General features: G+C 56.4%; 2 protein-coding genes across 4 annotated transcripts; one reads left to right on the forward strand and one right to left on the reverse strand.

Annotated features, from left to right (window-relative positions):
* Positions 1–642: 642 nt before the first annotated feature.
* On the reverse strand, positions 643–1251 carry LOC136504066 (uncharacterized). The gene is made up of 2 exons (XM_066498943.1): positions 1073–1251; positions 643–1027 (listed from the first exon to the last, which is right to left on the reverse strand). The coding sequence occupies exons 1-2, from the start codon at positions 1249–1251 to the stop codon at positions 643–645; spliced, it is 564 nt and encodes a 187-aa protein (XP_066355040.1).
* A 3867-nt stretch (positions 1252–5118) lies between these two features.
* Positions 5119–9293, forward strand: LOC136505461 (protein AMEIOTIC 1 homolog). Of its 3 annotated transcripts, none has more exons than XM_066500613.1 (6): positions 5119–6636; positions 6793–6856; positions 7619–7681; positions 7806–7889; positions 8061–8591; positions 8749–9293. In XM_066500613.1, the coding sequence occupies exons 1-6, from the start codon at positions 5234–5236 to the stop codon at positions 8860–8862; spliced, it is 2259 nt and encodes a 752-aa protein (XP_066356710.1). In that variant the 5' UTR covers positions 5119–5233; the 3' UTR covers positions 8863–9293. The 3 variants fall into 3 exon arrangements, with proteins under 3 accessions (XP_066356710.1, XP_066356711.1, XP_066356712.1); XM_066500614.1 differs by having other exon boundaries at positions 7622–7681; XM_066500615.1 differs by having other exon boundaries at positions 7625–7681.
* Positions 9294–10614: the final 1321 nt, after the last annotated feature.

Raw genomic sequence — 10614 nt, forward strand, 5'->3', positions numbered from 1 at the left:
CTCAAGGTTGTCTATGACTTGGTCAGTTCGTTTGGACTTGACCATGATGTTGTCCATGTAGGCCTCAATGGTTCGCTCGATGAGGTCTCCGAAACACTTGAGCATACAATGCTGGTACGTAGCCCCAGCGTTCTTCAGACTGAATGGCATTGTGACGTAGTAGAATGATCTGAAGGGGGTGATGAAAGATGTCGTGAGCTGGTCAAACTCTTTCATCATGATTTGATGGTACCTGGAGTATGCATCAAGGAAGCAAAGGGTTTCACACCCTGAGGTAGAGCCGACTACTTGGTCTATGCATGGCAAAGGAAGCGGATCCTTCAGGCATGCTTTTTTGAGATCTATGTAGTCAACACACATTCTCTATTTCCCACTCTTCTTTCATACAAGAATGGGATTGGCTAACCACTCGGGGTGCCACACTTCCTTAATGAACCCAGCCACCAAAAGTTTCACGATCTCCTTGCCGATGGCTCTACGTTTCCTCGTGTTGAAGTGACCTAGGCGCTGCTTCACCAGCTTGGAGCCTGGCTTGATCTTCAAGGTATGCTCGACAACTTATCTCGAAATGCCTGGCATGTCCGAGGGTTTCCACACAAAGATGTCTTTGTTGGCGCGGAGAAAGTTGACGAGTGCGCTTTCCTATTTAGAGGAAAGCACGGTGCCAATGTGCACCACTTTGCTTTTGGAGCTGCTGGGGTCTATGAGGACCTCCTTAGCGCCCTCCATCGGCTTGAAAGACCCAGCCGACCAGTGGTGGTCGGGTGTTTCTTCGATGACCTCCTTCCTGATGGCTGCAAGCTCCTTGGAGGCAATGATTGCCGCAGCATGATCGTAGCATTCGACCTCACACTCGTAGGCACGCTGAAATGAGGTGCCGGCGGTGATGACCCTACCTGGGCCCAACATCTTCAACTTCAGGTAGGTGTAGTTGGGGACGCCCATGAACTTCACGAAGCATGGACGTCGTAGGATGGCGTGGTAGGTTCCATGGAACCCAACCACCTCGAAGGTGAGGGTCTCTGTCCTATAATTGGATAGATCCCTTAAGGTAATGGGCAGATCGATCTACCCAAGTGGCACGGCCTGCTTTCCAGGCATGATGCCATGAAAAGGCGCTCTAGTCGATCGGATGCGGGATCGGCTGATGCCCTTGGCGTCGAGCATCTTGGCGTACATGATGTTAAGGCCGCTGCCTCCATCCATCAGTACCTTGGAGAGCCGCTTTGTGCCGATGATCGGGTCGACCATGAACGGATACCTCCCCGGTCGCGGGACGCTTTTCGGGTGGTCGGTCTAATCAAAGGTTATGGCGGACTCTGACCACCCGAGGAAGGTAGGCTCGGCCGGCTCGGTAGTATAGACCTTGTGGCGTGCGAGCTTCTGGTGACACTTGGAGTCGTAGGCCGCCGACCCTCCGAAGATCATAAGGCAGCCATCCGATGTCGAAAAGCCACCGTCCATCCCCTCGGTGTTGTCTGTGGTCGGCTTGGGATCCTTCCCATGCTCCCCCCTATTGAAGCCTCCGGATAAGAACCGCTTTTTGAGGCCGCAGTCCTTGTATAGATGCTTGATGGGGAAGGAATGGTTCGGGCATGGCCCTTCAAGCAGCTTCTCAAAGTGGTCCAAAGTACCCTCCGCGGGCTTTTGGCCCCCCTTGCGGTCGATGGCGGTCACGAGCGAGCCCTTGCACCGTTGCTTGTTCTTCTTGTTAATGGGATGGTTGGAGGCGCCTTTGCCAACATCCTCGTTACGCTTTGCCTTGCCTTTTAGGTGGTCGAAGATCGCTCTGACTGCCTCCTCGCCTAAGGCGTGGCTGGTGGTGATGTCGAGGAGCTCCTTAGTGGTTTGTAGGCCCTTATGTCCTAACTTGTGAACCAGGGACTCGTAGGTGGTCCCAAACAGGAAAGCTCCTATAACATCGGCGTCGACAACGTTAGGTCGCTCGTTGCACTATCGGGAGAAGCACAGAGGATGTACCCATGAAGGGTTTCTCCGGCCTTCTGTCAGTAGTTCTTGAGATCCCATGGGTTCCCAGGGCACTTGTACATGCCCTGAAAGTTTCCCACAAAGATTTCTTTCAGGTCTACTAAACTTTGGATTTTGTTGGGTGGAAGGTGTTCCAACCATGTTCGCGCCGAATCGGCCAGGAACAATGGAAGGTTGCGGAGAATGAAATCGTCATTATCCGCTCCACCGGCTTAGTAGGCAAGCCAATAATCCTCGAGCCATAGTCCGGGGTTCATTTCCCCATAGTATTTTGGGATGTTGGTTGGCGGTCGGTACCTTGGTGGGAAGGCAACGTCGAGGATGTGTCGTCCGAAGGCCTGAGGCCCCGATAGGCCAAGGCTCGGGCTTCGGTCCTCGCTGTTGTCGTAGCGTCCGCCACGACGAGGGTGATAGCTGTGACTAGCTCCCTCTCTTGGATCGTCATGGGTACGTCTGCGAGCATCGAGGGTGTCGCGTGCGTCACGGTTGCGGCCGAGACGCTCATGCACCGGGACCACGGTGCGCTGCCTGCCGCCTTATGGCGCCTGGTGGACTGATGCGTCCTTGTCTGGTCGCTCTGAGGGCGTGCGCTGGCTAGCGTCGAGCTCACATCGTCGAGATAGTGAGCTCTCGGCCTGCTGCGCTGCCGCTGGCTTGAGCAGCGTGCGAATCTCACGGTGGGCCTAACGATCCTCGAGCAGCACGGGCCCCGGAAGCCCACGGAGCAAGGCCACCGCAGCAGCGATGTTCTGGCTTGCTCGGGCAAAGTGTGGGAGGGCTTCATCGTCCGCGATGATCCTCCAGTTCATGTCACAGGCCATGGCGCGCGCCCACCGTCTCGGTGGCGCTCAATCTCCTGATCGAGCTCTGCGCGTTTCTGCTCGAGCTGGAGTCGTGCTTCTTCAAGCTCTAGGTGCTGGGCCTTCAGCTGCTCCACCCGTAGGCAGGGTGGGGCTCCTGTCTCCCCCTCGACCTCGTCGTCGAGGTCGTTCATCGAGGTAGCCTCCTCTTCATGGATGTTTTCGACGTGTCCCTCGGGGGTACCCGCCATGAAACACTCACGAGAGGGGTGATGGCTACCCCTGCTAGAGTCAGAGCTAGAGGGCAACTCTGATTCTCCCACGAGGAGGTCGTGGAAAGGCTCCGCGACATATTAGGTCATCCCCAAAAACTCATCGTTCGCTAGGGACAGAGGCGTGCGTTGTGCCACAAGGTGGCCATCGATCTCTGCGGCGTTGCAGAGACCGAACGGGAGCGCTATCGGGATGCTCCGGATGAGGTATTCTGGAGAGAGCGGCTCCCCTCCGACAAGCTGCACCATGACATTGGCGAACGAGAAGGTGAGGTGGCACAGGTCTTCCCGGGATGGTCGGAGTCCCAGGAAGGCGCCGAGCTGGCGCTTTAACCTCCCGTAGTCGAAGTCGAGGAGCTGGTTGCTCCCGGGGGCGCGGGCCTCTGGTGCGTGCAGCTGCAGCTCCTCAAGCGCCTCGGCGATTGCGTCAAGGCCAGCGGAGAGGAGGGGTTAGATGGCGGCCGGAGCCATCGCCAACTCTCCCTCCGTTGTGACGATAAAGTCTAGGCCCCTGAAGCGCACGTGCGCGCCCGGGACCCAGCTGAGGTTGTGACTAGCCATCCGAGGCCTGGTGTGGATATCGAGACGCGCAAAAGGCCCCTACCTGACGCTCCAACTGTCGGTGTTTCGAGTTGCCACTGGCTAGTAAATATCTAATATTGTGCGTCTGGGCCGGATGGTGTGCTAAGATAATACGAGGTTTATACTGGTTCGGGTAGAATGTCCCTACGTCTAGTTCGTTGCTGCTGCTCGTGTTACTAGCACTAAAAGTTCGTAGTGGTCGTAGTAGAGGTTACAAACGGTCGAGAGAGGGACATGTCCCAAATCTCTGGTGAGAGGAGTGAACCGGTGCCGAGGGCTCGGTCGCTTCTCGGCTGTATGCTTGTGTGTTCTAATCGGTTCGGGGTTCGAATCCGAATCGATGTGATGTGTTTCGATTCGACCGAGTCGAGTCTCCCTCTTGGGAAGCCCTGCTTTCTCTTTTATAGGCAAAGGGAAAGCACGGATTACAGTGGAAGAAAAAGAGGAGAATGAGAAGGAGAAGAAGTCCACCAGGATCGTCGGGTCCTTCTTTTCCTTCATGCGGGTCCCGCCGACCCTATAGACGTCAACAGGGACACCCCCACGTCGTGGCCCTGTCCATCACTGGCGCCATGCGCAGGCGTCGTCTCCCGGTCGTGGTGAATTGACGCGTCTGTCAGTGCCCGTACGAGGGTTAGACAGAACAGCACCGATACGCCCGCCGCTGTTCCTGATGTGAATCCTCAGGCACGATATAACCCATGATCATGACGGGCAAGTGCTTAGCCCTCCTTAGCGCCCTCCCTGTTGGCAGCGGGCAAGTGCTTAGCCCTTGACTGCTAACAGGGAGGTGACCGGCTAAGCAAGCCTGCTGTTTGAGTTTCCATGGCAACGTTCGTTCTGCGATGGACAGCGGACGGTTTCTTCTTTACGCTGTTTGAATTTCAAGGGCTAAGCACTTGCCGGCTGCTGCCCACTTTACTTGCTGGACAGTGTAGTGGACATACAGAATCCACCTGTCCAGTCCAGCAACCTGAGCCAGGACCAACCGTCCAACCACAGTTGACGAACGGAACGGCAGAGACAGCCGAAGCTCGTGCTCCCAAAACTTCCGGTCGAATTTGTTTTCCCGCGGTTTCTCATCGCCACAAAAATGGATGGGAAATGTTATTATATTACACTCGTAATAATAATACAAAATCACAGGGCAGGGCAGGGCAGGGAAAATAAAACGAAACCGGATGAAGAAGAGTCTCCCGGTCCCATTCCAGGAGGCTAGAACCAGGACCAGGTGGTCCACCAATTAACCATCAACGCGAGTGCCTGTCGCATGATCCCGAGACTGGAGATTAGCGCGAGGCCCGAGGCAGCAAGTTCTTCTACGGGCGGGCGGGCCCGAGGCAGCAAGGTCTCTCCCGGCTGCCGCTCGCTCAGCTCCCCCGCAACGCGACAAATGGGCGAAACGGCAGATTGGCAAAAGCAGCTGCCACCTGCCCCTGCCCCTGCCCGCTTCCTTTCTTCTTCTTCTACTCCTCGACGCTCGGCTGCTGCTGCTGCTCGCAAAAAGCTTCGTCCTTTCCTCTCGCTCGCTCGCTTCCCGTTCGTTCCTCCGGCCCTCCCCACCACTTTTCGCGTTGCGCACGACCGCCCATGAGCGCCTGCGGCAGCGCCGGCGGCGGCGGCGGCGGGGCCATCATCCCCTCGTCGAGCTTCCTGCGCCGCCGCGCCGCCGTGCGGGACCTGGGCGGGGACGCGGCCGGCGACGCCGACGCCGACGCCTTCTGGACCGCCGCGCCCCGCCTCTACGACTTCTCCCAGCAGCGGCCCGCGCGGCGATCTCCCTCGCCGGAGCCGAGCAGCCCGTGCCTGCTCGCCCGGAAGCGGCACGTGGAGCGGTCCCCGTCGCCGCCTCCGGCCCCGCGGCGCTCGCCAGCGTCGGGCGGGACGACGACGACCTGCCTGCTCTCCGCCCTTCACCGCACCTGCGTGGGGTGGGGCGTCACGAGGCGCGCCGAGTACCCCAGTCGGCAGCAGCACCGCCCGGGTTCCCCCACCGCTTCTGGACTCGGGATGCGCGTGCACCAGCTGGCGGCGGCTCGGTGCGTGGACGAGGACGAGGAGAGCACCAGCGGCGCCGTCAAGAGGAGGAGCAAGTGCCTCGGGGTGGTGGTGGGCAAGAACGAGAAGCAGGAGGAGGAGGTGGCGCCGGCGGCGGTTGGTCAAGATCAAGAGAGCGGCCGTGATGATGATGATGAGGAGGAGGACAAGCCCGTGGTGGACAAGGCGAGGAAGGCCAGGAGCTGGAAGAGGGCGAGGTGGAGCGGCCTGCCGCTCCGGCGCCGCGGCGACGCCAGGCGCGCCAAGAAGGCCCCCCGGGTCGTCAAGGAGGAGCAGGAGACGTCAGGCGAGGCGGCGGACGAGGACGTCAAGCCCGCGGTCGCCGTGAAGGCGGAGGAGGAGCCGAGGGAGGGGAAGAGGGCGGCGGCCACGACGAGTGCACGTGCCCCCGACGCCGCCAAGCGCGCCAAGAGGACGACCCCTGCGAAGCAGGAGGAGAAGAAGGGGGAGGTGGCAGCGGCGGCGGCGGAGAGCAAGCCCGCCATCGCCACTCCCGACCCCGCCTCGCCGCGCGGCAAGGTGGACCGGTGGTCGGCGTGGCGGTACGCGGCGGGCGAGGCGACGCTCGTCGACATCCTGCGCGAGCGCGGCGCCACCGCCGGCAAGCCCGTGCCGCGCGCCGACCTGCGGGCGCGGGCGCGCCGCCACATCGGCGACACCGGCCTCCTCGACCACCTCCTCCGCCACGTCGCCGACAAGGTCCCCGCCGGCAGCGCCGACCGGGTCCGCCGCCGGTATAACCCGGCCGGCGGCCTGGAGTACTGGCTCGAGCCCGCCGGACTGGCGGCCGTGCGGCGGGAGGCTGGCGTCGATGACCCATACTGGGTGCCGCCGCCCGGGTGGAAGCCCGGAGACCCCGTGTCGCCCGAGGCCCGCACGCTCGAGGTGCAGAAGCAGGTGGAGGAGCTCACCGGCGAGCTTGCCGTCTTAAAGAGGTCTCCTTTCTCGTCTTCTACTTGTAGTCTCATGGATTGCAGCTTCTTCTTGCAGCTATGATGAATGTCGATGATACTCTGATTAGATTCTTGAACGCAGAAGTACTGATACTTGTTATTTTGCTGAAATTGACTCGTGATTTCCATGAACTGAAGGCAAATGAAGCAGCTCGACTCCAATCTGGTGCAAGTGAGCAAGGAAGCCTACATCTCATGGAAGGTGATGATACATCATACCTTGTTGATATGAATCTCATTCCTGTCATTCACTGTTCATATTTTCGGTAAACTTCTAGTGCAGAACTGAAAATAGGGTATCCATGTGTGACACTCTCACACATAGTTGTGCCTGTGCTCTGCACTTGTAAATTGTAATGTTGTACACATGTCTAGTTCTGGTTGAATGTTGGTGTTTGACTTCACATTTTGTTAGCTACATTTGTACTGTGCATAAACATTGGAAGAACAGCAGCATATTTTGCTTAGCTTTGCTCCAGTTGTTACTGTCACCTCTCTGAAGTTGTGAAACTGTCATTTATGTGCTTTACTTGTCACATTGCTTCATCGTGCTTAAAGTCGATTTTTTAATATGCAATTCTGTACACACTAGAACTACACTCATGCCAATATAATGTTAAACTGCATGTCTGTTTCCATTTGTACTTAAAGAACTTGATGAAGAATCAAAAGTCATAGTTTTTGTTCATTGTAGCATTTTAATCTAGATAGGTAGCTACCCTCATTGGTGTAAATATGTTGGAAAAATAGGTGCTGTACGTCCTTGGAGGTATGCTTCACCCTTACCGCTTCCTAAATCCTAAGTTGCTAATCTAATTTGATGCAAGATTTGTATTTCTGATCCCACTTATTCAGTGTACCCAAACTTGCTTGGTAGTAAGAGGTTTGTTGTTGTTGAATCCATTAATTATTTGCTAGCTTAATTCGGTGATGGCCATGACTTATTGTGGGTTCTCATTTTCAGGAGAAGTATGAGAATGCGGCACAGGTGAATGGAGAGCTGAAAGAGCTGCTGCTGTTACTGAAGGTACATCACTACATTCAATCAATCTTCACAATTTGCACCTCACCAAAGTGACGTATCTTCCTGGTAACATGTGGTAACTTTGTATGATGAAGTATTGATCTGAAACTCTGGATCTGTTTTGCAGGATAAGTATGATACTGTGCTTGAGAAGAATGAGAAACTGGACAGCCAGATGGTTGCTCTGTCCACTTCTTTCCAGTCCATGAAGGTAGACTCACTATTTATTTAATGCAATTGAACTGCACAGATATTTGGCGGACTGCTGCTCTGTAATTTCTTTGTTTTGCCTCACTTTGAGACGTGCCTCATTGTGTATTTAGCAGTAGCAACCATCAGTGTACTGATAGAACATTGCTTGTGCATTGGACTGTATGTGCAGGAAGAGTTGCTCCTGCAGAGAATTGAAGAACAACCTCTTCTGATGCTAGCGCAAGAGCCTTGGGAAGGTGACAAGCAAGAAGCCGGTGCGAACAATGCTTTGGTGTGTGCAGGCAACCAGCTGACCCATGCTGATGCCGTCGATGGCAGCTTCAGCAGCAATCACAGTGCCTGTGGTGACAAGAAGATGGCGCTGAGGAAGCGTATCTGCATGCGGGAGGGAGCATGCCAGTGGCCTAGGTCTGCTGCTTCCGGTGGCACGGCCGGCAGCCCTGGGGACCTGCCAGAGCCGCTGACTCCCGGCGCGGATCTGGTCATCGCCGACTTCGACACCATGATCAATAGCCTCGCGCCACCGTCCATGGAGGAGTACCTGCTGGCCGATGGTCTCCCCACGCCGACGTCCGCCTCGTCCACCAACGCCTCTCCCAATCTCCAGCTCCTCCCCTCACCAGCCTCGCCAATCCAGGTCCAGCCTCTGCCATCAACAACCATGGTCATGGGCGACCTCAACCTGCAGCTCCGGCACACGGTGAGCTAGTCTAGTCCTCCTTAGTGCCCTGCTTCCTGTTCTCCAAAGAAAATTATGTCTTGACAATTGACATCGCTAGCTCGTGCCACCAATGAACAGTGCACGCACATGATGGTGAAGATGACTGACCTCTGCCTGACCATTGTTGCTGCCACAGGACACGTCGTCGTCGTCATCAGGACCATGCGGTGCCAAGGCGCTGAAGCTCGACGCCGGAGCTGGAGGTGGCGAGGTTGGCACCGATCTGGTCCTGGCGACTCCCACCTACTGATCCGACGCTGACGAGCTCTGATGAATGGACAGATGACCACTGAAGTTTTGCCTCGCCGCCATTATATTAACCCATCTCACATCTCAGAACATAGCACACAGGACAGGACAGGATAGCTGCAGAAAGACAGAAGAACACCCGAGACGAGAAGATAGATTACCTACCCCTTCTTTTCCTTTGCTGAACTAGGCCATGCATTATGCTGATTCTTCTCCTTTAATTGTCAGTCAGTAGTTGTCACTAGTTTCAGTTGGAACTTAGTTGCAGGTGGGTTTTACTTACAGCTGAGCACCATGCTGCTGCTGCTTAATTCCCACAGTAGTTTGTACTTATGGTTGGAGAAATGGTCTGCCGCTCTGTTGAAGTCAAATGCTCACCAGGAGCATACATCAGAGACAAGGATGTTTTGATCTCGTGATGAATTGCACAGACTGCTTATAGATTAGCGTATTCAGGAGTGTTTTTTTTTTCGAATGCTATTTGTTACTGTTTAATTACATTTGACACGATAACATCACCCAGCGGTCCATGTCCATCGAATCGAGCAGCTTTCTTGTACTGCACGCGCTCGGCGTGGTGAGGCTTGCCGTACTCGTCGAGCATGCATGACGCATGACGGTGAGCGAGCCCTTGCCCTGAGGCAACCTCCAGGACAGCGCGGCACGGAGGAGCTTCTGTCTCCTCGCAAATACGAGGCGGACGGCGAGGGATGGAATTGTACAAGCTTGTTTGGGAAGAGAAAGCAGATTAGCAGAGCAGAGCAGCGGTAGTGCAACCACGCCTCTGCTCGTGGGTTGGACTATAGTTTTGGCACTGGCCTCTTGTTTTGCAGAGGTTTGAAGTCGGGTTTTATTCTGTGCCTAGTGTGGGATACACAGGTGAATCCTGTCTGTAGCACACAGCACAATGTTGGATACGCAGGTCACTGCACACATACATGCCGCTGGTCATGTATTCCAGAGGGCCTGTTTGCATGGCAGCCTCCCAGGCAGTTGCCTGCCAGGCAAAGGATCCTGGCCATAGGCACACAAAATCGGAAGCTTGGTGTGGCTGCCTGGGCCAGGCAAGATTCTTCTGCTACCATTCAAACAGGCCCATCTCTGCGTGCGGAGCGGACAGCGCTTTTTGTTTTGGAGGCACATATTTTGTGACTGGTTGCACGCTCCGGTAGCGCACGACCCATCTTCCTCCTCGCGTTGCCTCTCCCTGCCACCCTTCCTCCGTCGCCCCCTCCCCCAACCTCCACCACTGGCGGCCGGCGGCTCCCGCCGCCTCACCGCGCCACCCACCTCCTGCCCTCCCCTAAAGCTCCGTCGCGACACCCTCGCCCTGCCCCATCACGCCCTCGCCCTGGCCCATCACTCGACCCTAATCCCAGGGCAGGACGATGGCAAGCTCCTGCCGTGACACCCCCACTGCCAGCCCCGCCCCGCCATCGTCTCGCCCGCCTCCCCCAAAACCCCACTTCTAAGCCTGCCAATGAGGATATCGAAACTAACACCAGCGAGCTTCTCGTCTTTGACACCGGTGAGCTCCTCGCTAGAACACTATAGCTGCCTTCTTCCTCTCCGGCGCGGGCGCGCGTCGTGCGCTCGACGCGTCGCGTGAAGTGTCGCGTAAAAGAATTACCTTTTTTGTTCCATGCGCGCGTGCCTTCCCTCACCACTCAGTCTCAGGTGCTCAATATGTTGCATGTGGGGCCTCAACTCCAAGTATCGCCATGCCATCTCCGTCATACACCGCCAAGCACCT

Source organism: Miscanthus floridulus, chromosome 14 (genome assembly GCF_019320115.1).
Source record: "Miscanthus floridulus cultivar M001 chromosome 14, ASM1932011v1, whole genome shotgun sequence".
Lineage (NCBI taxonomy): Eukaryota > Viridiplantae > Streptophyta > Magnoliopsida > Poales > Poaceae > Miscanthus > Miscanthus floridulus.